The following is a 26,560-nucleotide window of genomic DNA, read 5'->3' as shown; positions in this document are numbered from 1 at the left end:
ACCCCCTCGCGATTCGGCTGGGAGAGGGAGCCGGGATCGGGGAAGAGTCCACTCGCCCCCCACCGCCCACCCGCCGTCCTCTCCCTCTGTCCCCGTCCCCGAGCACCCAGAGACGCGCGGGGACCCTCACCGAAGCACACAGACCCACGCGGGGACAGCCACACGAAGGATACCACCACGAGGACCAGGTGACGGACGGACACGCACACCCACCCACCCACAAACGAGCACACGCAGGTAAAGCAAACGGGGTCACACACACGAGGGACGCCACTGTGAATTCAGGGTGACGGAGCACACGCCCCACCCCCACCCACCAGGACGACACGCTCGGAGGGACATATCGGCTGGGTATATGCCCACACGAACACACACACGCACCGCACCACACACCGCATACACGGGCGCGCGGGAGAGCCTTGTGGGACCAAGGCTGCGAGTGACGGGGTCGGGGCAGGGGGAGTCGAGAAGGACTGACCCTCGCAACCCGGGCCGTGTGTGAGCGGTTCCCCTCCGGCTCCGGCAGTTCTGTGGGCCCGGCGGACAGCCCGGAGGACAGCCCGGAGGAGGCGGAGCGGATGGAGCCGATGGAGCGGGCCGGGAGGGTCGGGTCCGCGGACCAGCGGGTGCCCCTCGTCCCGTCCGGCAGCGTGAGTGAGGCCTCAGGCCCCCAACCCGACCCCCACCCCTGACCCTCACCCCCGCCCCCCGGCCCCTGACCCCGCCCCCGCCCTCCGGGCCGTGACCCTGCCCCGGCCGGCCTGATCCTGACCCCGACCCCCGACCGCGACCCCGCCCTGCGGACCGTGATCCCCACCCCTCCCGGACCCCCCGGCCTTGGGCGATGACGGAGTCCGCGCCCCCTCCCCCGTCCAGAAGCTATCGGAGGCCGATCGCTGCCACCCGGCCGTGAATCGCCCCCTGCGGGACCTGATGGAGCCCCGGGTCCTGCCCCCGCCCGAGTCTGAAGGTAAAGAATCCCCTCCGAGGCCCCTTCCCCTTCCCTGCCCTGCCTTGCCCTCCCCAGCCTTCCCCTTGCCCTCCCACTCCCCTCTCTCCCTGTCCCTTTCTGCTCCCCCCGCCCACACTTCATGCTTCCCCACCTCCAGTCCTGCTTCTCTCCCCTTCGCCACCCTTCCCCCATTTCCCACCACTTTCCCCCTTCCCTCCCCTTCTACCCCCTTCCCATCCCCTTCTCCTCCGCCTTTCCTACCGCCGTTCCTCGCCCCACCATTTCTCTCCCTTTCCCCTCCCTCTCCTCCCCCCAGCCCCTCCTTCCTACCCCACCCAGATTTCCCCGTGTCACACACGCACACGCCCGGTCTTCCCCGTGTCACACACACGCACCTACCCTGGTCTCCCCGGGTCACCCGCCCACCCTCCCCGATCTCCCCGTTTTCCAGATCTATTCCAGGACCTGAGCCAGTTCCAGGAGACCTGGCTCACAGAAGGTAAATTGGACGTTTAGAGTATTTTCCCCATTTTCTCCGTCCTACTGTTTCCTCCGCCTACGTCCCGGCCCTGTCCACCTTTCCCGGTCTGGAGGCTGCAGGCTGGGCCTCCCCTTGTCCCCTCCACTTCCCTCCCACCCCCCCACCCCCAGCCGCCCGCCCCCCCCTCCCCGCCCGCACCTGCACAAGTTGCGCTTGTGTAACTAGGGGTGTGAATCAGCCCTTTATGGAGTGGAGGGAGGGGCCGGGACAGGGGCTGGGGCAGACCCCGAGGCTGGGGCTGGAGGTTGGGGCAGGGGTTGGGGTAGAGCTACAGCAGAGGCTGGGGCTGGGGTAGAGCCTGGGGACTGAGGTAGAGGTTAAGGCAGAGGCTGGGGCGAGGGCAGGAGCAGGACCTGAGACTGGAACAGGGGCTGGGGATTGGGATAGAGGTTAGGGCAGAGGCTGGGGCGTGGGCGGGATAGAAAGTGGGGCAGAAGCTGGGCAGGAGCAGGACGTGAGGGTGGGGTTGGGGCAGAGACTGAGCCTGGGGTAGGGCTGAGGTTTGGGAAAGGGGCTGGGGTAGAGACTAGGGCAGGGGCTGGGGCAAGAGCCGGGCCAGGGGCAGGACCCAAAGCTGAGGTTGGGGCAGAACCAGGCTGTGGCAGAAGCTGAGGGTTGGGATTGGGGTTGGTATAGAGGCTAGGGCAGGGGCTAAAACAGAGGCTGGGGCAGGGGGTGTGGGGGAGGCAGAGGCAGGGGCTGAAGGTTGAGGCAGGGGCTGGGGATGGGGCAGGATTTGTGGGGGAGGCTGGGGCAGGGACAAGGGTTTGGGATGAGATGGAGGCTGGTTGAGGGGCTGAGATGGAGAGGATGGGGCAGGGGGAGAGGTTGGGGCTGGGACGAGTGGGCTGGAGAACGGGCGCTTGGACAGGGCTGGGGCCAAAGCCTGGGCGGGGGGTGAGGGCAGGGGCTGAGGTGGAGGCTGGGGCAGGAGCAGGGGCAGGGACTGGGCCCGGAACCCGGGATGAGGTGGGAAATGAAGACTGGGGCAGGGGGCTGGGGCTGGGACCGGGGGCTGGGGCTGAGGCAGGGGCAGGGGCTGGGCCCGGGACCGGGGCTGAGGTGGGAAATGAAGGCTGGGGCAAGTGCCTGGAGCTGCGACGGGGGGCCGGGGCAGAGGTTGGGCGGGGGTGAGGTCAGAGGCAGGGCCCGGGGCTAGGCCTGGGGCTGGGCCTGGGCCCGGGTTTCGAGGGCTTGGAACGGGCAACCTTAAATGCCACAATCTGGGCTCCGCCCCTCCGCCCCTCCTCCTCCCGGGCTCTCCAAAATCCCGTTGCGATGCCCCTCCCGCTCCGGCTCTAGAGCGGCTCCCCCCCGGGCCCGTCCCCTCTCCCCCCGCCCCAGTGCCCGGCTAGGTCCCCTGCCCCTAGGGCGCACCCCGGACCTCCCTCCCAGCGCAGGGGCCAAGGAGAGAGACAGAGACAGAGAGACTTGGTGTGTGCGTGGGTATGCGCGAGTGTGTGTGTATGCGTGGGTATGTGTAAGTTTGTGTGTATCCGTGGTGTGTGAGCGGGGTGAGGGGGCGGAGTGAGCGCGGGTAACGGTCTCCCCGGGGCCACGACCAGAAAGACGGGAGAGAGATGGGGCTGCCGAAGCCCGGAGCCGGGGCCGTCTATCTGTCCGTCCGTTCGTCCGCCCGACCGACCGCCTGGGCCCAAAAGCGGGGCCTGTGTCCGAATGGCCCTGTCCGTCCTTCCGTCTCCCCGGTTCCCGGGGCGGGATCTGTCTCCCCGTCCGGCCGTCCTTCTCTTCGGCTCCCGAAGCGGGATCTGTCTCCGTCCGTCCGTCCGTCCGCCCAGTCCGTCTCCCGGAGCGGGGGGGGTCAGTCTCCCCATCCATCCGTCCGTCCGTCTGTCCGTCCGCCTCTCCGGCCGCTTGGGGCTATGACCGAATTTCCTTTTCCTAAACGTTAGCTAGAGCCCGTCTCGCCCCGCCCCGCCCCTCCCCCCAACTCGGGAACGGACCCATCCGTTCCCCCACCACCCCCCCCCCCCGCCGCCTCCTCCTCCTCCTCCTCCAGCCACACGGAGCCCGAAGGGGGTTCTGCTTGCTCTCTTCCCCGCCGCCTGATTTCTCTCTGCTCCGACAGCCGGGGCTCCGGCTGTAACTGTCTCTGGACCCCGACGGGAGAAGGGAGAAGCTGGGGGGTGAGGGGGATACGGGGGAGACCACAAGACTCACCCGGGGGGTCTTTGACAGGGGTGGGAGGGATGGGATTTGAGAAGCAGGGGCAGGGGATGGCGTATGGAGCTTTCTTTGAGGGCATTTGGGGTTGAGCCTGCGCGCGGGTTTAAGTGACCGAGTGTGTGTGTGTACGAGAGAGCTGCTGCAGCCGACCCCGGAAACCGGGGGTCGACCCAGTCCTGCAGGTGGGGGTGGCGGGGAGGGCGAGGTTGTCCCTGGGCCTCAGCCCCCCGCGCAGGGGCGGCCGTGGCCGCGGCGGAGCCAGAGACGGATGCCCGAGGTGGCCGCTGAGCCGCCCGCCGCTGGCTCTGGGCACGGATGCAGCTGCCTGCCCGGCGCCCCCTACAACCGTCTCCCCGTCTCCTCCCGCAAGGTCAGTGGTCCCCTCGGACTAGGGGGCTGGGGTCCCCCAGGGGAAAGGGGGGCGCTGGGGGACGGGGGCGCGAAGGGGGAGGGGTGGGGGGGGCTTGGGTTGACAGGAAGGGGGGTGTCCGGGACTGCCAGGGTAGTGGGAGAGGTGGGGTGCTGGGTTGGTAGGGGAGGGGCTGGATTGGCAGAGAGCGGGAGGGGTGGGGTGCTGGGGTGGTAATGAGGGGAGGGGGCTGGATTGGCAGGGAGCGGGAGGGGTGGGTTGCTGGGTTGATAGTGGCAGGGAGGGGGCTGGGCTGGAGGGAGTGGGAAGGGGGTGGGGTGCTTAGCTGGCAGAGAAGTGGGGGCTAATTCTATAGGGGGGGTTGCATGGAGGGCGGGATCTTTTTGTCAGAAGGGGGGGAGGCTCAGGACCCATTTCAGGGTGGCCCAGGGACTGCATACCGGTTGAATCTTCCGGAGGGAGGGTCAGGGGCACCAGAGGAACGTGACGGGGGGTCTGGCCACTGCGCAGCAAATTTGCCTCTGAGGATCAAGGGGGAGGCCGGGGGAGGCAGAGGGAGGTGGGGTGATGGGGCTGAGTCCAGGGATTCTTGCAGGGCTGGGGGTTAGGTCAAGGGGAGGCATGGCAGGATGGCTTTCTTACTGAAAATAAAAAGGTCTCCACCACTCCCCCTCCACACCTGTCCTTCCTTGTGTGTGTTTGTATGTGCGTGCACGCCTGAGGGGAGCGGGAGACACTCGGGTGGATGTGCCTCTGTGTCTCTGCGTATGTGCCGGTGTGTCACAACAAGAACTGACAAGAATCAGGAAATATCTGTGGACTTGGGAACTGACAGTGTGTCTTTTGTGCCCTTGTTTTTGTGTGCCACTATTTTTTGTGAATTCGGATGTGCCAGCGAGGCCCTTTGGGCATGTGCCTTTGTCCTCCTCAGCCTGGGTTATGTGAAGGTGTATATCGGTGTGGCTGACCTGCGTGGGGGTGTCAGAGTATCTATGTGCCTGTAAATCAGTGTGTGTCTGCAGCCTCTGTGGGGCAACAGGTTGGGGCTTCCAGACAGGCCATCCCAGAAGCCACACTCATTCATTCATTCATTCATTCAATAGTATTTATTGAGCGCTTACTATGTGCAGAGCACTGTACTAAGCGCTTGGGATGAACAAGTCGGCAACAGATAGAGACAGTCCCTGCCATTTGACGGGCTTACAGTCTGATCGGGGGAGACGGACAGACAAGAACAATGGCAATAAACACCCCACCCCCCTGCCTGGAATGGTTCTCAGAGGTCCTGACCTCAATCCCCCTTGCTGCAACAGCAGTGGGTGCCACAGAGATGTACCCCAACCCCGCCCCCACGACTCTCTCTCTCCCCAGCCCAGGTCCCTGACAGCGATGAGCAGTTTGTGCCAGATTTCCATGCTGAAAACCGTGAGTGTCTGCAGGGGATCTGCAGGGGATCCGGGCGTGAGGGACGGAGGGAGGGACGGAAACGGGGAGTGTGGGGACGCTGACCAGAACGGGGGCTGGTCTGGGCAAGAGGCAGCTACGGGGGCAGAAAGCTGGGGAGCATTCAGGAGTGGAGTCCCGGGAGTTAGCATATCTTCACCCGCCCTCCGATCCCTGCTACTGATTCTGTGACCCGTGATGCTGACCCCCTGACTTCTCAAACTGACCCTCAGCTCAGGATCTCCTCTCTCCCCTTGATGGTCCCAGGAGCACAAACAAATAGAGGACACTAAAATTACAGGTCCCCATTTTCCTGCTCCTTCCACCCCCTCCAACATCTCCTGAGTTTGATTTTGGAGCAGGGAGCTGGGGGGAAGGGGCCCACAGGGTCAGTGGGGAGGGGAGTCCTGCCTGCTAGGTAATGGCCTTGTAGAGAAGCCAGACAGTCCAGGCACCACCTCCGTCCCCCGACACGCACACCTGTTACTCTCTGGCAGACTGAGTGGGGGGTGAGCGTGTCTGAGTGAAAGTGTGAGTGGATGCTGTGAATTAGGGTGTGTGGTTGGGTCTGTTAGATTTAAGTTGAGCACTCTGCACACAGTAGGTGCTCAGGACAGCGCTGTGCACACAGTAGATGTCCAGTTCAAGACCTTACACACGGTAGGTGCTCAGGACAGCGCTGTGCACACAGTAGATGTCCAGTTCAAGACCTTACACACGGTAGGTGCTCAGGACAGCGCTGTGCGCACAGTAGGTGCCCAGGACAACACTCTTCACAAAGTAGGTGCCCAGGAGAGCGCTCTGCACACAGTAGGTGCAGGGAACAGTAGGTATATACCAGGGACACTGATCCTGGGGTGAAGATGGACTAGAAATCATTTGGGAGGTGTGGGGGACCCATCTGCACACACGGGTACACGTGAGCCCGGGTGGTGGGGAGCCGATTCCGGGGGGGGCAGAGGGTCACCGGCCACACGGATGGGCAGGTGCCTGACCCAGCTGCGCCCACAGTCGCCTTCCACAGCCCTCCTCCAGCCAAGATCAAGGAGGAGCCCCAAAGCCCCCGCCCGGACCCCACCCCGACCTGCAGCCGGTGTCCACTGACCATCCGCCATGGAGAGCCGTGCCTGTACCCCAGGTGGGGAGCCGGGGGGGCACACCCCACCGACCGTCGGCCGTGGAGAGTCATGTCTATACCCCAGGTGGGAGGTCTGGGGGGGGCTGCACCCCGGTGACCATCAGCCGTGGAGAGCCGTGTCTGCATCCCAGGTGGGGGGAGCACGGGGGCCACACCCCACTGACCATCGGCTGTGGAGAGTCGTGTCTGTACCCATGGTGGGGGGCTGGGAGGACGACCCCAGCCCTGTCTGTACCCCAGGTGGGGGGCCGGGGGGGGCCACACCCTGCTGACCATCAGCCATGATGCGTTGGATCAAGCTGGGCCTGTCTCCAAGGGAGGAAACGGGGTCCCCTGCCAGCAAATCCAGGGGTCGGGGGGGGGGGAACTGGGGTTGGGGGGGAGGCATAGCAGGTGATTGACCCGGCATCCCCCACCCACCCAGTGCCTACGAGTTCCCCAGACAGCTGTCCTCCAGGTCCCCTCCCCCACAGCCCTTCCCCCGAGCCCAGCGCAGCTTCCTGAGGCCGCAGAGCAGCCCGCAGGCCCTGCCCCTCTCGAGTCGCGGCTACCTCCTGCCGCACAGGTGAGGGGGCGAGGGGGCGAGGGGGCGGGGGGCGGGGGGGGCACGGTCCGGGGGATGCAGAGAGTCAGGATGCTTCTCGTTTCCCCCGCCACCCCCAGCGCCGCCTTCCAGCAGCCCCTGGAGTCGGGCCGACCTTTCCCCTCTGCTCCGGGGAGGGGTCGGGAGCCCCCCATCCCGTACCGGCGCCAGCTGCCCGAAGCCTGCCCGCCCCACGCCACGCAGACCTTCAAGCAGGAGCTCCCCGACCCCGCCTATGGCCAGGGGGGCGCAGCGGACACGGGGGGCAGTGGGCACAGGGGGCCCGGGTACCCGCCTGGAGTGTTGATCAAGCAGGAGCAGATGGATTACAGCTACGACGCCGGTAGGAGAGCTGGGGGTGTGGGGGGCGGACCTCTTCCTGTGGGGAGGGGCCGGGGCGATCGGGGGAGAGGGAGGGTTAAGTCAACCAGGCAGGCCTCATTTCGGTCCGTCCTCAAGCTGCCCTTTGAGAAAAGGCAGAGGCTCTCCATTCTTCCCTTCCGTTGCGCAATGCACCGTTGTCAGCCCTTCCTGGGCCTACGTGAAGGGCTGGGTTACGGAAAAGAAGGAAAAAAAGTTTTAGGGCTGGGGCGGGGGAAGTCTGGGAGGGCCCCAGGAACTTCCCTCAGCTGTGGGGGCGGGGGCGGTGAGCCCACAAAATAGGGAAAAAGAGCAAACTCTGTCCTAAACAGTATAGATATTCCCCTACCTGGAATCCCGGCTCCGCCACTTGTCTGCTGTGTGACCTTGGGCAAGTCACTTAACTTCTCTGGGCCTCAGTCACCTCATCTGTAAAAATGGGGATTAAAAAAAATGTGGGCCCCTCGTGGGACAATCTGATTACCCTGTATCTACCCCAGCGCTTAGAACAGTGCTCTGCGCGTAGTAAGCGCTTAAAAATACCATAATTCTTATTAATTGGAGGAAGGGGTCGGAGGGAGCTGGCGTTTGGAAGTATCACCTAGGTTTCTTCTGCCCCTCCCTCTCCTCAAGTGAAGAAGAAGACGTGGGACTAGGAGCCCCCGCCCGGGAGTGGGTTGGGGGAGAGCGTTGAAGGGTTGGGGGGGGGGGCGGGGAGAAACTCAGAGTGACCATCCCCAAGAGACGGGATGCCCCCGCCTCCTTCCACGCAGTCTCACTAAAATCAGATGAAAGCCAAACCGGGGCTCCCCACTCTCCTCTCTGCCCCACCGAGTTCGGATGAGGTTCGGGGCCGGAGGATAGAACGGGAGGAACGAGGCTGACCTTACAGCGAGTGGGATGTGAGTTAGACTGCAGGGGAGAGAGGCCAAGACGTCTTTGTACTGAAGCGACCTGCCCCGGGCCCACTGTTTGGGGGTCCCCGGGGGACGTTGGCGGGGGTGGCCGGGGAGAGGGGCCTGGACCCTCCCCTTCACCCTCCCCTGGTGCCGGCTCTCTCCTCCACAGACGTGTCCGGTTGCCCCACCGCCTATCTGGACGCCGACGGATTTCTTGGCAGCGATGGGGCCCTCGGTAAGAACGGCGTCCCCGCTCCAACCCCCACTCTCTGCCTTGGGGGGTCCCAGGGTGGAGGTCAGGGTGGGGCGTGTCCCCCCCCCCCGGAAGTGGCCAATAATAATAATGTCAGTATATGTTAAGCGCTTCCTATGTGCAGAACCCTGTTCTAAGCGCTGGGGTAGATACAGGGTCATCAGGATGTCCCACATGAGGCTCCCAGTCTTCATCCCCATTTTCCAGATGAGGTCGCTGAGGCCCAGAAAAGCGAAGTGACTTGCCCACAGTCACACAGCTGGCAGAGACGGGATTCGAACCCATGACCTCTGGCTCCCAAGCCCGGGCTCTTGCCACTGAGTCACTCTGCTTCTCTATCAGATCCCAGCGAGGGGGCATTTGTCCCGTGGGGACGGGCGCGTCCTTGGGACCAGAGTGGAGGGCGGGGCGCGAAGCCTCCCTCCCCGGGGGAGGCTCCGGAGCTGTCCGGGATGGGACGAGAGTGTCCCCTCTGACGGACACCCCGTCCTCCCCTCCTTCCCCCCCTCCCGGCCCGACCTTGGGCTCCGTAGGGGACCCGAGGCTGGAGGGGGCGCCGGGCCGGGAGGGGCCCCCGTGCCAGCGTCGCGGCTCCCTGCAGCTCTGGCAATTTCTGGTCACTTTGCTGGACGACCCGGCCCACGGCCGCCTCATCGCCTGGACGGGACGCGGCATGGAGTTCAAGCTTATCGAGCCCGAGGAGGTCAGACCCCCTGCCCCAGCCCCTCGGTTTCCTCCCCCTCCTCCCTCCCCAGGCACCCCGACCCTAGCCCCGCTCTCCTTCCCTCCCTCCTCTGGAGTCCCATGAATGAATTCATCTATTCGGTCGCATTAACCGAGCACTTACTGGGTACAGATCACTGTACTAAGCGCTTGGGGGAGCTTAATATGACAATAAACACACTCCCCGCCCACTAAGACCTTACAGTCTAAGGGGGAAACAAATTAATAAAAATATATTACAGATATGTGCATAAGTGCTGTGGGGCTGGGATGAAAAAGGGAGCAAGTCAGGGGAAGCAGAAGAGAGCGGGAGAAGAGGAAAGGCCTCTCGGAGAAGATGGGCCTTCAATAATAATAATAATGTTGGTATTTGTTAAGCACTTACTATGTGCAGAGCACTATTCTAAGCGCTGGGGGAAGTAAAGGGTAATCAGGTGGTCCCACGTGGGGCTCACAGTCTTCATCCCCATTTTACAGAGGAGGGAACTGAGGCACAGAGAAGTGAAGTGACTTGCCCACAGTGACACAGCTGACAAGTGGCAGAGGTGGGATTCGAACCCACTACCTCTGACTCCCAAGCCCGGGCTCTTGCCACTGAGCCACACTGCTTCAATAAGGCTTTGAATGGGGCGTGGGGGGGGGCGGGGGGAGTCATTGTCTGGCTGGTTTGAGGAGGCAGGAAGTGGGAGAGGTGTCGGTGGTGAGATAGACAAGGTCCGGGTACGGTGAGTCCTCCATAGTCCCCATGATCTCACCCTCTCCCTCCCCTACAGTCCCCATGACCCCACCCTCTCCCTCCCTCCCTTTCCTCCTCTATATTCCCCATGAACCCACCCTCTCCTTCCCTCCTTTGTAATCCCAAGATAATAATAATAACTATGGTATTTAAGCACTGTTCTAAGTGCTGGGGTAGATACAAGGTAAGCAGGTTGTCCCACGTGGGGCTCACGGTCTTCATCCCCATTTTACAGATGAAGTAACTGAGGCCCAGAGAAGTTAAGTAGCTCGCCCAAGGTCACACAGCAGACAAGTTGGCAGAGCCGGGATTAGAACCCACGACCTCTGACTCCCAAACCCGTGCTCTTTCCACTAAGCCATACTTCTCCCTCCGGCACCTCTATAGTCCCCATGAGCCTGTCCTCTCCCTCCTTCCCCTCTGATCCCCGTCATCCCAACCTCTCCCTCCTTCTTCCCCGGTTACAATGGACCATCCAATCATTCATTCATTCGTTCAATCTCATTTATTGAGCGCTTAGTAATAAACAGTCACATTTCCTGGCCATGAGCTTACAGCCTAGAGTCAGACGTCAATACAAATAAATAAAATTACAGATCTGTAAAAGAGTGCTGTGGGGCTGGGAGTGGGGAAGAGCATAAGGGAACAAGTCAGGGCAAGAATAGAGTGGAAGATAAGGAAAAGTGGGGCTTAGTCTGAGAAGGCCTCTTCGATGAGATGTGCCATCCCAGGCCCTTTCCTCCCTCCCGCCCCCTCAGCCCTCAGCCACCAGTGGCCCAGGGGACGAAAGATCCCCTTCACCTACCTGATTTCTGTCAGCCCTGGCCCATGGGCTCGCATTCACCTGCAAGGTTGCATTAAGGTCCTCGGCCCCGTCCCCTCCACCGCCTCACCCCATCTCTCCCGTGACTCCCCTGCAGGTGGCCCGGCTCTGGGGTGTCCAGAAGAATCGTCCAGCCATGAATTATGACAAGCTGAGCCGCTCCCTCCGCTACTATTATGAGAAGGGAATCATGCAAAAGGTGTGGGCTGGGGGCCAGGGTTCGAGGGAGCTCCTCGGGGCTCTGCCTCTCCTCGGCTGCCGGAGTTTGGTCCTGGAGGATAGATTCGCCTTTCCCCTTTTCTTCCCATACCTTGGGAGAGGGGCTGCCATCTCAGCTGAAAGGGAGATGGGAAGGAGGGGTGCAGACCTGCCGCCCCGAGAAGGATGGGAAAGAAGGGGAGAGGAGGGATAGGGGAGGGGAAGGGAAGGGAGGCTGGGGGTGGGCGGACTGACCCGGCCCTATCCCCAGGTGGCCGGCGAGCGCTACGTGTACAAGTTCGTCTGTGAGCCCGAGTCCCTCTTCGCCCTGGCCTTCCCCGACCCCCAGCGTCCGGCCCTCAAGCCCGAGTTTGAGCGGACGGTCAGCGAAGAAGACACGGTGCCCCTATCTCACCTAGATGAGGGCCCCCCCTTCCTCCCGGAGCTGGGCCCCAAGGTCGGGGGGTTCCCCTACTAACTGCTTCCCGCCCCCCGCCACACACCCAGTCAACCCAAGTTGAGATCCCCCTGCCCCCGGTGCACTGCCAGGGCCCATGGAGCAGACCTGGGCCTGAAACCAGAACCCCCCTACACACACACCAGCCCCTTCAGCCCCGGCTCTGGCCCCCAAGCCCCCCCCCCCCGAACGCTTGAGCCTTCCTTAGCTCCAGAAGCCCCCTCCCCATTGCTGAGGAACTGCCCCCTCTCTGGAGCCTCGGGAAGGGGCAAGTTGTTCCTGTCTCCCCTCCCCGTTTGCCCCCCGTTTTCTGCATCATCTCCCCTGCCAGCCCGCAGCAGCCCCTGGGGCTTGAAGCCATGACTTCTCACCCGGCCTGAGCCAGGAAAACAGGGGTCAGACTGAATGGGGTGGGAGGGTCTAAAGCCTGATTGTCCCTGAGTGGGGGCCCTAGGAGAAGGCAGGGACCAGGCCAGAGCTGGAGGGGGATGGTTCAGGGAACTGAGATGACCACCATCCCCCCCGACCCCACCCCAACATTGCACTCCTCTTCAGTGACCCCCCCCCTCAGATCTAAATAAAGATTCCCTCTCCACCTGGTCCTGTTTTCTCACGGTGGGGAGGGGGGCAGGAGGGAGGTGACGTCGGTATGGGGGAATCTGGAGGTGAAGGGGTTTCACCCCTCAAACCTCCCCCCAGAACAGAGGCTGGATTAGAGTCGCTCTGAGGATAACTGCCCAACAGGTCTACCCTGGCTCCTCCCACACCCACCTTGGCCCCTACTAGGGGGCAACGCCGACCCCAAGCTGATGGGTTGGAGCAGGAAGAGAGGAAAACAATCAAACTCAACCCCTTTGCGTGCCCTCCCCCTCCTGTAACCTGGCCGAGCTCTCTGCCCATCCCCGGGGGCTAAGCCAACCTCCTCTCTGCCCTCTTTCAGCTCCCTGTGGCTACAGTTGAGTCCAAACAGCCTGCCCTTTGCAGAGGCAACGCACGCTCAGGGCCCTGGCAAAGGGGCCCTGGCTCCTCCCTAGCCCCTTAAACGGCTCCCTGCTCCAGCTGTCTCTCACACAGACACACGCGTGTGCCAAGGCAGCAACAGCATCTCACTGCAGCAGGATGGGGGCTCCAGCCAAATCTAGGGCCAAACTTTCCCGCCGGGCTCTGAGCGAACCAGGGGCAGGATAGGGGATGGCCGGTCCCTGCCGGACCCTGGGCCAGAGAGGAGAAAATTAGAGGGAACAAAGGGAGGTAGGGTGGGCCAGGGGATGGAGCAGAAGCTACAGTCTGTCTAAACGGGAAGCACAGCCACCTGGCCAGTCTCTCCAGCCTCACCAGATCCATTTGGGTATTACTCACCCACCCGTCAACAATGCCCCTAATGGTACTGCATGACCTTAGATTGTCAGGAACCAAGAGATCAGAGCCCCTAATGGTACTGCATGACCTTAGATTGTCAGGAACCAAGAGATCAGAGCCACGGGCCTGGCTTTCGGGGTGAGTCGGGGTGCCCTGCCCCGCCCCTCAGAACAAAGCTCTGGGCATGGCAGGCAGCCCACACCGCAGCAGAGAATGGGCCCGGAGCCCAAGACGCAGCCGTGCTCCTTTTCCCCCCAATGCCCGGGGCCTCACCCACCTCTGTGACCGCCCGCTTGCTGCTCTGATACCGGCTTTCACCATCATTGGCAGCAGCAGTTGGGACATCTGACCTCTTCCCCTGGTGTCCCCCCCCCCCAACCCCCAAGGCCCTTGCCCCACAGCAGCTGTCAGTCCCTCAGAGCAACGCCCCCCCGCCCCAGGTGAATTTCCCCATTTGCCCTAGTTTGACAAGTCACTGGCCAGGATGAAACAAATCACCCAACGGTGGCCATCAAAAGAGGCAGCCGGGGGGGCCCGGGGACCTGTCCACGTCACTCTCTTCCCCTCCTTGGCCTACAGCCCCACAGGGCCCAGTCTGGGGGCCAGGGCGGCAGGGCCCCCGTGGGAGCAAGGAGGAAAGAGGACACTAGGCCATGTGGTCGGCCCACCCTGGATACCAGGCGCGAGGAGCAGGGGACGCCAGGGGCTCCCGGGGCGTGGGGTGGAGACCCCCCCGTTCGTGGGACCAGTCCCACTCTTCTCCGTGCGGGCTCGGCGCAGAGGCAGGGGCAGGAGACGGTTTTTAGTAACAGAAATAAATATTCTCGGTGGGTGAAGCCCCAACAAGGTGGGTGCAGGGGGCCGCCTGTCCGGAGCAGAGGCCTCGCCGCTCCCAAGCGTTGGGTGGCCGGGAGGAAGCGCCAGGGCCGCAAAGCTTTGGGAGTTGGCTCTATAGTTGCGAGCTCCGTGTGGGGGCGGGGCCCCGGTCCTACTGAGTTGCTCCGCCGCCCCGCCAACCTCCGGGGAGGGGGCCGGGCAGGGCCCCGGGCGCCCGCCATCCAGTCTGGGTACAGTCCGGGGAGACTCAGCGGCGGCGGAAAGCGCGGGAGATGCGCCAGGCGTTGGGCTCCTCGTAGCGGTTGTACAGGGGCTCCAGCCGCTGCTGCTTCTTCTGCTTGCTCAGCTTGGTGGGGTCGGATACCTTGAAGAAGGCCGGGGCAAACTCCACCAGCCAGCGCGGGTCGATGGTGGTCACCTCCCGCATGTACTCCTTCGTGGTCAGCACCAGCTCATGGTACACCACCCTGCCAAGAGGCCAAAAGCCCGCTTGCTCACTCTTACTCCGCCCAGCCCCGCTCCCCGGACCCCCATCGCACAGCCGTCCCCCCGCCCCCTGCCTCCCATCACAGGTGGACGAAGGGGTCTCCAGCCAGTCCAACACGGCTGGGCCCACAGGTGGGGCTGGGGCGGCCAGCAGGCTCTGGATGCCCGGACAAGCCTGCCGGCCCTGGGCTTTGGGACTGGGATCAGCCAGGCATCAGCCGGGCACCCACCCCGGCCCGGGGCTCCTTACCCGCCCTCCCCTCCGCCGGCCCCCGGACCTACCATTCGGGCTGGCGGTTGAAGAGGGCGCTGGATGGGTGGATGTAGACCACCTGCTGGTCGATGAGCGTGCGGTAGCCCTCCTGTGGGTCCTTCTTGGCCGCGTTGCGGAAGAAACCGCTACAGATGGCCTTCTGCACCCGCACCGTGGCCTTGCCACAGGACACCACGTCCAACTTGTGCCTGGGACAGGCCGGAGGGGTCGTTTAGTCTCGCATCCAGTGTTCCCTGGAAGGAGGTCGGGGAGGGGCTGGGGGACGGGGGCTCCAGCTCGCTCTGACCCAACAGCACCAGGGGACTGGAGTCCAACGGGAAGGGGAGGACAGAAGGGTCATCTGAATCTACCAGCTGCCCCTCCCCCTTAGCCCTGCAGCTCCATGCTGGGAGCTGGGGGGGGGCCCAGTGGGGGCCCAGGGTGAACGGACCCGGGGGAGGGGGCAGCGGAGGGGCCAGGCTCACCGGTCCATGATGCCCAGCATCTGTTTACGGATGTCCTGGGCCCGGCGCAGTGAGCGGGCCTGGATGAAGTTCTCATAGCACCAGGGGTTGGCGAACTTGTTGTTCTTCCAGGAGTTGTAGACGGCCAGCAACGTCAGGTGGTCCCCCTCCGTCTGGTGGAACTTGGCTTTCTTCTGGTCGGCCAGCGCCTGCTTGTCCTGCAGAGACCCAAGGCGGCACCCCCCGAAAAACGGTCGGCGCCACCACCCTCGGAGGGACGGACGGGTCCCCAGCCCTCCTCGGCACCGCTCTCCCCATCCTCACCACCGCTCTCCCCACCCACACCCCCCCACCTTGGGCCTGTAGAAGACGTTCTGCACGGACAGCATGGACACGATGGTCAGCATCTCCTCGCTGCAGCCCAGGTGGACGGACATGATGAGCATCTTGCAGAGCATGGGCTCCAGGGGGAACTCCGCCATCTGCACGGCCGGGGGAGACGGGAGAGGGATCACGACACCACCCTGCCCTCCACCACCCAGCCCCTCCACTCCCGGCCCTCCACAGGGCCCCGGCACCGACGGGGCGCTGAGGCCCTAGCGGGGACGGCCCCGAGCGGAGACCTACCCTGCGGCCCAGGCGCGTGAGCAGCCCCTCGTCGTCCAGTGCCCCGAGCGTGTACAGCTGCTCCATGGCGGTGATCAGGGTCTCCATCGGGGGAGCATCCATGAAGTCGAAGGACAGGAGGTCATTGATGCCCATGGCCTGCGGCGGGGGAGGGACAGCCACGCTCGCGTGCCGCCAGCCCCCAGCAGGCCCTCGGCGGCCTGCTCCCACCTGGGACACCCCACGGGGACATTCCCCCGGCTCCGCTCCCGCACGACTGCTGGGAGAGCCGGACCCCCGGAGGGAGGGGGCGGGCAGACCGATGGCCAGCCCGAACCAGCCCTTCCCGTCGGGGCCCCCTCCCGGGTTGGGAACTGTGGGCCGGGGGCTACGAAGGGAGTCAGAGACATCCACACCCGCCACGCTCGGCGCACGGGTGGGAGAGGCCCAGCCAGGAGCTCAGCTTCCCTCTGTCCTTCCCTGCCGCTCCGGAGCCCAGGAGTGCCCGGAACAGTCTGGCAGACCCCAGGTGGGATGGGGGCAGCGCCAGTTGGGACGGGGACTCCAGCCGCCAGGGTCACACCTCCCTCGGGGAGCCCCAGGCAGAGCCTGAATAAGCAGACTGGCAGACGGACAGCCGGGCCGGTGGGCCCGAGGGCGACGTACCTTGAGGGACAGCCACCGTGCTGGCCAGGTTGGTCCTCTGGATCTCGGGCACGTTGGTGGTCAGCATCTTCATCCCGATACGCCCGCTCCGTGTACAGCCTGTAGCACTTACCCGGTCCCGTTACGCCCTGCGGGCCGGCCCTCTGCTTGGCTTGAGCCTTCGCCGGGGGACAGAGGAACACATCCATCGCGGGTCACGCACGCACATACACAGACACACGCGTGTGCGCACCTGTCACCCCTACCCCCCAACGACCGCCCTCCTTTTCCCTCCAGGATCCCAAATTAAGCAGAGAGGCCACCAGGAGGGAGAGGGCCAGGGAAGGGCTCGTCGGCACGCTGGGAAATGGGCGTCACCACCAGCTGGTCAATCCCGGTCTTGGAATTGTACACTTTCTGCTTCACGAACCCAGGGTCCACCACGTAGTAGATCCCGTCGATGGTCAGCGACGTCTCGGCGGATGTGGTGGCGATCACCACCTAGGGCGGGGCAATGGGACACGGTCAGCCTGGGCGGAGCCTGGCGGGGGGGCCGGGGAGGCCCTCGGCCGACCCCGCCCACCCCCATCCCCACCCCCACCGCCTGGACCGGGGTGTCCCCATGGAGCTCGGGTCCGGGCGGGGAGGGCGGACGAAGGGGCGGTCTGGCCTGAGCCCGAGGCCCCACCCGCCGGGCACCTTGCGGCTGCCGGGGGGCGCGGGGTCGAAGATGCGGGTCTGCATCTCGCTAGGCAGGGCCGAGTAGACGGGCAGGATGATCAGCTCCGGGACGTCCGGCCCCAGGGACTTCATCCGCTCGTACAGGATCTCGCAGGCCGTGTCGATCTCCTCCTGGCCGGTGAGAAACACCAGGATGTCCCCTGAAGGCGGAAGGGAGGGAGGGAAGGGCTCGGCAAGGGGAAGGAGGGCGGCTGAGCTGGCCGACTCCCAGAGACCCCCCCGGTCCCCTGCAGTCCTCTGCCCCCCACAGCCGTCCCCACCTGAGGCTCGGTCAGATGGAATCTGGCATGACGGTGATGGAGACTGGCGTCCAGATAGTCCGTCTCCGGCTCCTTGGTGTACAGGATCTCCACCGGTAGGTGCGGCCGGGATGGTGAAGATGGGGGCCTCGTAGAAGTACTGGGAGAACTTCACGGCGTCCAGGGTGTGCCGAAAGTGACGATCAGCTCATGTCCTGTCGTTTTCTGCACCGTCTTGGAGGGCGGGGTGGAAGAAGCTCTCATCATCCTCATGTCCCACCCTCCTTCCCTCCCCGCTCGGTCCCGCCCCCTGGCCCTCTCCCTTCCTCTCCCAGAAGGGCCAATAAAGGGGCACTTCACCCCCAAGAGAAGCGTATCTCTGCTCCGTTGCCAAGGGAGAGTCCTGCCCACCCCTTCCGAGGAGCCGCCCATCCCCGAGCCCTGAGGTCCAGGGATGCTACAAGTGATGGGGGGCAGAGGGAACATGAATCAGGGAGGACAGGAGGGACAATAATTATTATATTATTATATTATTATGGTAATTGTTTAAGCACTTATGTGCCAGGCACCGTAATAACCGCTGGGGCGGATGCGAGATAATTGGGTTGGATGGCAGTACCTTGTCCCACAGGGGGCTCATGGTCTCAATCCCATTTTACAGATGGGGGTAACTGAGGCACAGAGAAGTTAAGCGACTTGCCCAAGGTCACAGAGCAGGCAAACTGCGGAGGCAGCATTAGAACCCATCATCTTCCGACTCCCGGGCCACGCTGCATCTTATCATGGGGGGTGGGGTACGAGGAGAGCGATGTGGGGGCAGAGGAGCCAGAGGGCGGGGGAATGGGAGTGCTGGGGCAGGAGGGGGCGGGGACAGCAGCGGTGAGGGGGCAGAGACCTTCTTCAACAAGCCGAAGAGCACGTCGGTGTGGATGGTGCGCTCGTGGGCCTCGTCCAGCATGATGATGGCGTACTGGCCCAGGTCGGGGTCGATGAGGCACTCCCGCAGCAGCATGCCGTCCGTCATGTACTTGATGACCGTCTCGGGGCTGGTGCAGTCCTCGAACCGGATGGTGTAGCCCACCTGCGGGGCGCCAGCCGGGGCCCGGCCCCACGTCAACCCCACCGCCCCCCATTCTCAGCCCGGAGTCCCTCCCCGACCGCTCCCGGCCCCAGCCCTGCCCATCACCGGCGGGCGGCTCCGGCACTGTCCCCCCGACCCACCTCCTGGCCCAGGCAGCAGCCGAACTCTTCGGACACGCGCTTGGCCACGGACATGGCGGCCACCCTACGGGGCTGGGTGCAGCCGATCTTGCCCCGGGAGGTGTAGCCCGCCTCGGCCAGGTACTGCGTGATCTGGGTGGTCTTCCCGGAGCCTGTCTCTCCGATGACGATCAGGATCTGGTTGTCGTGGACTGCCTGCGGGGGCGGGGACCCGGGGGTCAGAGGGCCTCTCTCCGCGCCCAAGGAGCCACCCCTCCGTCCCGGCTCCCCCTTCCTTCCCACCCCAAGCCCCGCTCGCCCCGGCAGCCACCTGGATGAGCTGCTCCTTGAGGCGGAAGATGGGCAGGCTCTCCCGCTGTTCGATGATGGACAGCTGCGTCTTCTTGCCGTAGGACGCCTTGTTCCCACCAAACGCGTGCTTCTTCCACTCGGGGATGTCGCTGGGCATCATGCCAATGCCCCTCATGTTGGCCGCAATCTGCCGCCCGTCCACTACCGGGCGAGAGCGGAAGAGAGCCTGAGGGGGGCGGACTCCGGCCCCAGCTGACGCGGTCCCTCTCCGAGACCCGGGCAGGCAGAGGGGCGGCTGAGGAGGCCGTTCCCCGGACCAGGTCCCGGCCGCCCACGGCCCGGCACGCCCCCCCACTCCGACCTACCGTCTGGCAGTGGGTCCACCCAGTGCTTGTTGAGCCCCATGGGGATGGAGTCCATCTCGGCCTCGCGCTGCGCCTGTTTCAGCTCCCGCCGTTCCTTGGCCAGCGCGCTCTGCATCATGGCCGCTTGGGACAGGGAGCCGTCGGGGTTCTGAAAACGTGGCGGCCTTGTGTGAGGGCGGCGAGAGCCGGGCGGGGGGAGAGCCCGGACAACCCCGGGCCCGGGGGCAGGACAGTAAGGCCCGAAGCAGGCCCGCCACCACCCAGGGGGTCCTCCCAGGGAGGGCTCGGCCCAACCCGCTCCCCGCCGCCACCGGGCCCGACCTTAACGATCTTGATGGGGCTCATGTCCATGCTCTGCTTGGTGTGGCCCCTGAGGAACGGGGGCTCCTCCTCCACCAACTCGATCTCCAGGTCCTCATCTGAGGGGACACAGGGCCCAGTCGGCTCGGGGCGAGCATCCCACCCCACAGGGCCCCATCAGTCGGGGCCGAGCATCCACGCGGCCCGGCCCTGGTGGGCGCGTACGGGGTCGGGGGGCCGGCGACTCCCCACGCACCCAAGACCAGACCGGCCCCCGCCCGCCTCTCGGCCCTGAACCGGTCACCTTCCTCGTCGTCCACCTTGGGCAGGATCCCGGTCTCCTCATCAAAGTCGGGAAACTCTTCTTTGGAGAGCACGTTGGCTGCGATCATCTGTGGAGCAGGGTGGGGTCAGGGGTGGCCCTCGCCACGGCAAAGACCCCCGGGAGCAGCGGGGGACAGGCTCCGGTAAGCCCAGTGAAAGTCCAGAGGTGCCAGAGGGCCCCCGGGGGGGGTGGAGGGGGGCCTACATGATGGAGGGGAACGGGGAGGAGGTGACCCCACCCGGCCCACACTGGGCTGCGAGGGCGGAGAGCGGATGGCAACAGGCCCCACCGGGGCTGGAGAGGGCCCCCGTTCGCCCCCCTGCACCTGCTTGATCTCCCACTTCTCGGGGTCCGAGATGCGGGTGAGCCGCTTCCTCTGGAGGGTGTCGTCCTCCAACTCCGGGGCGCTGACCAGAGCCAGGTGGCTGGGTCTGTCCGGGTTCCTCATGGCGGTCTCCTCGCCGGCTTCCCCAGCCGTTGTCCGGCGTCGGTTAGGGTTCAAGTCCTCGCCCGTCTCCTGCTCCACGTCCTGGAGCACAGTCGCCGACACTTGGCGGCGGCTGTCCCCGGTGTCTCCCTGCTCACGCCCTCCTCCAGTCTAGAATTCCCTCCCAGCATCTTCACCCGCTAGGGCCCAGCCCTGCCCGACCCCAAAGCCTCTGAGGGCCCACCGCCTTCTGGAGGTCTTCCAGACTCACTCCCTGCCTCTGTTCGGACGGTCCCGCCAACGCCCTCAGCCCCCAGCATCTTCCCGCTGAGGCTTAGGGCCGCGGCTGGGGGTAACTGGCCACCTCCACCAGGACTGGCCCACCCAGTCAGCCCGGGGCCCGCCGTACCTTCATGCTCAAGCTGGTCTTGGTGCCGGTGAAGGAGAGTACCTTCACCTTGACCCTCTGACCTTTGCTCACGACATCAGCCACATTGGCCACCCGGCCCTCCCTGCGCAGCTCTGAGATGTGGACCAGGCCTTCCCAGCGCTTCCTGGGCAGGAAAGGGGAGCGGAGTTGGGGAAGGAGGGGGTGCTCAGAGTGGATCTGGAGACCGTCACCCTTCCCAAAGGTGGTCCCGGGGGGACGGAGACTGGGACCGGGCAGAGAATGCCCCTCGCCGAACCCCGTCAGTCCCCAAGCTCTACCGGGCTGATCTGGGTCAGTATCCAGTGGCGCCCCTCTCTCCCCCAGCGCGGCCCCAACCTGGGGCCACCCCTTACCTCAGCCCCCTCCAGCTGAACAAAGCAGCCAAACTGCATGATGCTTGTGACCTTGCCCTGGGTAGATGTCCCCGATGGAGGGCTCCTCGGGCGGAGGCCGGTCCACGTGCTTGTCACGCCACCGCTCGGGCCTCCGCTCACCATCCCGACCCCGCTCCCTGCGGGACGGGCTGGGGCTCCGGCTCCGGCCCCTCGTCTTCCCTTTGTTCCTCTCCCGCGTCCGGGAGCGGGAACGGGAGCGGGAATGAGAACGGGGCCTGCGTTTGGGGTCTCGACTCCGGTCCCGGCTCCGGTCTCGGCTCCGGCTCCGCTTCTTCTTCTTTGCCCGGTCACTGAAAGGACAGAGCGGCCGGGTCCCACCTGGGCCACCCCGGGCGGTCCCGCGCATCGCCCGCCGGCCCAGGCCTTGGCCAACTACGGGTCTGTCTCAATCCGCCCGAGGGGGACGTCTGGAGAGGGAGACCGCTGCTCAGATCTCATTCTCTCGGACATACCGGTGGTCGGAGCCCCGCGGCTTCGCCCGTCCCGCAGCGCTGGGCATCAGGGCTTCGAGTTCCTTCAGGACGTCCACGGCCACCTTGACGTCATCCTCGTCCAGCATGGTCTGGGGGTGCGCACACTCTAAGCCTCGTGGGCTCCGGGGATATCGTCAAAAGCAGAAGCAGAGACTGGCCGGGACTAAGCGCCTCCCTCCGAGGCCCCCGCTGACCACCAGCCTCCAAGGACCATCGCCGTCTCCGGATCGGCCCAGGCTCGGTTCCGCCTCCCGGGTATCCCCACTGCCAACCGTCCCCAGTGACAGGGATACAGAATGCCAAGTTGCCGAGTGCCAGGGACCCCATCTGCCCAGGACAGGTACAATCACAGGCTGGGCTGCCTTCCAAATCATCCGACTCACCGGCCCCCTCCCCCTCCTCCAGACATCAGGCCAGTTCCGGCCCAGCAGGATGACCAGTGTGGAGGTGTAGGGAGGAAAGCAAGTCTCCCCCAGTATTCCCGGGGTCCACCTCCCCGCTGAGGGAGGCCCGAGGCTGTGCTTGCCACCTCCTTCCTGTCACTCCCCGATCCAGCAGATGACGAAGGGGCTGCCTGTCCTGACTCGGGCTTCCTCCCCGGATGCCGCGGACGGACCCCGGACCCCCACCGCCCAGGCCCCGACAGAGACGAGGGGCCGGAAGCCGGTAGCACGAGACTGCACTCATACCCTGATGGTGGGGTTGTCTGGACGGCACAGCGCAGGAAACAGATCCTTCAGTTTCTCCTTCTCCGATTTGGGCTTAGCCACCGGATCTTGGTGCAGAACAGAGGGGAAAAGTCAATTGGAAAGGGCCTGGAAATGCCAAGGAGAGCTTTGGCTTTCACCTGCTCCAGTCCAACGTGGGGAAACTTCCCCCCACCAACCCCTTCCCCGACGGGGATCTGGCCACTGCTCGGAACAAAGCCCATCGCCTAGGGTTTGGCGGCCACTCTCCGCTACCGGGGCAAGTTGGGGGCGGCACCTCCTCACCCTTGGTGGCGGCGGGTCTGGCTGGGGGCCGCATGGTCTGTATGAGCCGCAGCAGGTTACTGATGAGGGAATCCTGAGGAGAAGCACGAGGACACGGTAAGCGTGGCCGGGGTACGTTGGCCGCGGGACCACGACGAAGGGCCTTTTGGAGGCTCCCCATCCCCACCTCCGGCCACACACCCGCACACAGGCATAAGTCGTCTCAAACTCTCCCTGACTCTCATGCAGGCCTCCTGCTTGGTGGTCAGGGTGGAGTTTTTGCTTAACCCAAAACGCTAGTGGGAAAGTGGAAAGAACACGACGAGAAGGGGGCAGTGTAAGAGCACGCGTGCCTACACACACAAGCACAGAGCGGTCCGGAGTCCTTCTCGCCCCGATCCCGGCCCCAACGACCCCGCGGCCCTGCTGGCCAAGGCACACCTGCCTCCCTCTTTTGTTGGGGCCACGGCAACCCGTTCCAGAGACAGAGCCGTGCCGGACTCAGACACGGGTGCTGGACCTCAATGGACAAGGCACCCCACACATCCAATCGGTCACCAAGATCTGCCGGTCTCACCTTCATAATACTGCCAAGATCCGCCCTCTCCTCTCCACCCAAACGGCTATCTTACTGGTACGGGCTCTCATAATATCCCGGCTGGATTACTGTGTCAGCCTTCTCTCTGATCTCCCTTCCTCCTGTCTCTCCCCATTCCAGTCTATTCTTCACTCCGCTGCCCGGCTCATCTTCCTCTGGGCATGTCACTCCCCTTCTTAAAAACCTCCAGTGGTTGCCTGTCAACCTCCGCACGAAACAAAAACTTCTCACTCTAGGCTTCGAGGCTCTCCATCACCTTGCCCCCTCCTACCTCTCCTCCCTTCTCTCTTTCCACTGCCCACCCCGCAGGCTCCACTCCTCTGTCGCCCACCTCCTCATCATCCCCTGTACTGGCCTATCCCGCCGTCGACCCCCGGGCCACATCCTCCCGCTGTCCTGCAATGCCCTCCCTCCTCACCTCCGCCAAACTAATTCTCTTCCCCTCTTCAAAGCCCTACTTAGAGCTCACCTCCTCCAAGAGGCCTTTCCAGACTGAGCGTCCCTTTTTCCCTCTGCTCCCCCTCTACCCCCCTTCACCTCCCCTCAGCTAAGCCCCATTTTCCCCCCCTTTCCCTCTGCTCCTCCCCCTCTCCCTTCCCCTCCCCTCAGCACTGTGCTCATCCACTCAACTGTATATGTTTTTATTACCCTATTTATTTTGTTAATGAGATGTACATCACCTTGATTCTATTTACTGCTATTCTTTTAATGAGGTGTACATCCCCTTGATTCTATTTATTGCTATTGTTTTTGTCTGTCTCCCCCCATTAGACTGTAAGCCCGTCAATGGGCAGGGAACTTCTCTATCTGTTGCCGATTTGTACATTCCAAGCGCTTAGTACAGTGCTCTGCACATAGTAAGTGCTCAATAAATACTATTGAATGAATGAATGAAAATTCCAGGCAGGGCTGGGGCCCAGCGGCCAAGGGGCATTTCCTCTGGACTGTAAGCTCCTTGTGGGGAGGTAATGGGTCTACTCCGCCAAGCTCTTCATACAGTGCTCTGCCCACAGTCAACACTCGATCAACACCGTTGCTAGACTGAACAGCGTGGCTTAGTGGAAAGAGCCCGGGTTTGGGAGTCAGAGGTCGTGGGTTCTAATCCCGGCTGTCACTTGACTGGTCTGTGACCTTGAGCAAGTCACTTAACTTCTCTGTACCTCAGTTACCTCATCTGTAAAAATGGGGATTAAAAAAATGCGAGCCCCATGTGGGACAATCTGATTACCCTGTGTCTATACCACAGCTTTTAACAGTGCTCTGAACATAGTAAGTGCTTAATTTTTTTTTTATTTCCCTCCCTGCTCTCTCCTCCTTCACCTCCCCTCAGCTAAGTCCCCTTTCTCTCTGCTCCTCCCCCTCTCAGGACTGTGCTCATTTGTATATATTTTTATTACCCTGTTTATTTTGTTAATGAGGTGTCCGTCACCTTGATTCTATTGATCGTGATTATGTTATCTTGCTTTTGTCCGCCTGATTAGACTGGAAGCCCAGCACTGGGCAGGGATTATCTCTATCTGTTGCCGAACTGTATATTCCAAGCGCTTAGTACAGTGCTCTGATGATGATGTTGGTGTTTGTTAAGCGCTTACTATGAGCAGAGCACTGTTCTAAGCACAGGGTCATCAGGTTGTCACACGTGGGGCTCAGAGTCTTCATTCCCATTCGACAGACGGAACTGAGGACCAGAGAAGTGAGGTGACTTGCCCACAGTCCCACAGCTGACAAGGGGCAGAGCCGGGATTCATTCATTCATTCAACAGTATTTATTGAGCGCTATGTGCAGAACACTGTACTAAAATAAATGGTGGTATTTGTTAAGTGCTTACTATGTGCAAAGCACTGTTCTAAGTGCTGGGGGATACAAGGTGATCAGGTTGTCCCATGTGGGGCTCACAGTTCTAATCCCCATTTTACAGATGAGGTAACTGAGGCCCAGAAAAGTTAAGTGACTTGTCCACAGTCACACAGCTCGCAAGTGGCAGAGCTGGGATAAGAACCCATGACCTAAGCGCTTGGAATGGACAATTTGGCAGCAGGTAGAGACCGTCCCTGCCCACTGACAGGCTCACAGTCTAATCGGGGGAGACGGACGGACAAAAACAATAGCAATAAATAGAATCAAGGGGATGTACGCCTCATTAAAACAACAGCAATAAATAGAATCAAGGGGATGGACATCTCATTAACAAACTAAATAGGGTAATAAAAATATAATAGAGTAAGAACCCGTGCCCTCTGCCTCCCGAGCCCCGGGCTGTTGCCACTGACCCGCGGTGCTTCTCTGCACATAGTAGGCGCTCAATAAATTCATTCATTCATTCAATAGTATTTATTGAGCGCTTACTGTGTGCAGGGCACTGTACTAAGCGCTTGGAATGGACAAATCGGTAACAGAGAGAGTCCCTGCCCTTTGACGGACTTACAGTCTAATCGGGGGAGACAGGCAGACAAGAACAGCAGCAATAATAAATAGAATCAAGGGGAAGAACATCTCATTAAAACAATAGCAAATAAATAGAATCAGGGCGATGTACATCTCATTAACAACTGGATTAATGAATACTAGTGAATGACGGAATGGACGTCCCTCTCCCTCCGAGGAGAGCCGTGGGGGAGTCCACGGTGGCGGAGGGGAGGCTCGGGGACGCGGCCACATGTTCTCCCCCTCGATTCTATTTACTGCCATTGTTTTTGTCTGTCCGTCTCCCCCGATTAGCCCGTGAGCCCGTCAGAGGGCAGGGACCGTCTCCATCTGTTACCGATTAGTCCATTCCAAGCGCTCGGCGCAGTGCTCTGCACCCAGTAAGCGCTCCATAAATAGTAGCGAATGAATGAATGCACCTACCGTGAACTCGGCTCCATTTTTGGCGAGGGAGGCTTTGAAGGTATCGAAGGTCGTATTCTTCTCGGCGAGGCTGATCACGAACTCGGCTGCGGAGAGGAGGAGAGCGGGTCAAGGGGCGCCGAAGGCCCCGGGCCGGTCCCCCCCCGCCCGGGCCGGGGACAGCCAGGCCCTGCAAGGACCGGAGCCCCGGGGGCGCTCACCCAGGTCCTTGTCGTTGATGGCCAGGTGGTTGTCCAGTTCGGTGCAGACCTTCGACACCAGCGACAGGTACTCGAGCTTGGCGAGCTCCTCGGCGGGGCCCGGCTCCGCCATGGCCCCCTCGGCCCGCGGACGCTTCCGCTTCCGGCCCCGCCGGACCAACGAGTCTCTGCCGGAAGTGGCGGACGAAGGGCCCTACTTCCGGGAGGGCGGTGGCGCGGGGCGGACCTCGCCTCTCGACTCCTCCTCGGACCTGCTGATGAGGCGGTATTTGTTAATAATCGTGATGGTATTTGTTTTTATTAATAATAATAATAACAGTGGTATTCGTTAAGCGCTTACTGTGTGCAAAGTTAAGTGCTAAATTAAGCGCTTACTATATGCCAAGCTCTGTTCTACGCGCTGAATGATGGTATTTGTTAATA

At 62.8% G+C, this 26,560-nt stretch overlaps 2 protein-coding genes across 2 annotated transcripts; one reads left to right on the top strand and one right to left on the bottom strand.

Moving 5' to 3' along the window:
• The first annotated feature begins 933 nt into the window (after window positions 1-933).
• Window positions 934-11,837, top strand: ETV4 (ETS variant transcription factor 4). The gene is made up of 10 exons (XM_029074735.2): window positions 934-970; window positions 1,404-1,451; window positions 5,422-5,475; window positions 6,505-6,631; window positions 7,056-7,196; window positions 7,295-7,557; window positions 8,643-8,708; window positions 9,260-9,429; window positions 11,106-11,207; window positions 11,478-11,837. Exons 1-10 carry the CDS (start codon window positions 934-936, stop codon window positions 11,682-11,684), a joined length of 1,215 nt encoding a protein of 404 aa, XP_028930568.1. The 3' UTR covers window positions 11,685-11,837.
• Window positions 11,838-13,821: 1,984 nt separating this feature from the next.
• Window positions 13,822-26,308, bottom strand: DHX8 (DEAH-box helicase 8). Its single transcript, XM_029074734.2, is given in 28 exon segments — window positions 13,822-14,326; window positions 14,628-14,807; window positions 15,084-15,280; window positions 15,416-15,544; window positions 15,690-15,827; window positions 16,335-16,346; window positions 16,348-16,401; window positions 16,403-16,494; window positions 16,676-16,814; window positions 17,013-17,197; window positions 17,317-17,414; window positions 17,416-17,480; window positions 17,483-17,527; window positions 18,189-18,374; window positions 18,515-18,709; window positions 18,825-19,006; window positions 19,171-19,318; window positions 19,492-19,589; window positions 19,775-19,862; window positions 20,121-20,324; window positions 20,632-20,776; window positions 20,989-21,065; window positions 21,067-21,337; window positions 21,500-21,609; window positions 22,210-22,295; window positions 22,513-22,585; window positions 25,938-26,023; window positions 26,138-26,308. Coding segments are annotated over 28 exon segments (3,615 nt in total). The 5' UTR covers window positions 26,250-26,308; the 3' UTR covers window positions 13,822-14,106.
• Between the last annotated feature and the right edge of the window lie 252 nt (window positions 26,309-26,560).

The sequence above is a fragment of the Ornithorhynchus anatinus genome, chromosome 11, assembly GCF_004115215.2.
Source record: "Ornithorhynchus anatinus isolate Pmale09 chromosome 11, mOrnAna1.pri.v4, whole genome shotgun sequence".
Lineage (NCBI taxonomy): Eukaryota > Metazoa > Chordata > Mammalia > Monotremata > Ornithorhynchidae > Ornithorhynchus > Ornithorhynchus anatinus.
The sequence above is the reverse complement of the archived record's forward strand: the minus strand, read 5'-3'. Positions and strand labels throughout refer to the sequence as shown.

What these genes read in the sequence shown, in the direction of transcription:
- ETV4 (XM_029074735.2), top strand. Translation starts at nt 934, where the DNA reads ATGGAGCCCCGGGTCCTGCCCCCGCCCGAGTCTGAAG. An exon ending in AGATTTCCATGCTGAAAACC is followed by an intron (nt 5,476 to 6,504) that starts GTGAGTGTCTGC and finishes CTGCGCCCACAG; the next exon opens with TCGCCTTCCACAGCCCTCCT. An exon ending in AGCTTATCGAGCCCGAGGAG is followed by an intron (nt 9,430 to 11,105) that starts GTCAGACCCCCT and finishes ACTCCCCTGCAG; the next exon opens with GTGGCCCGGCTCTGGGGTGT.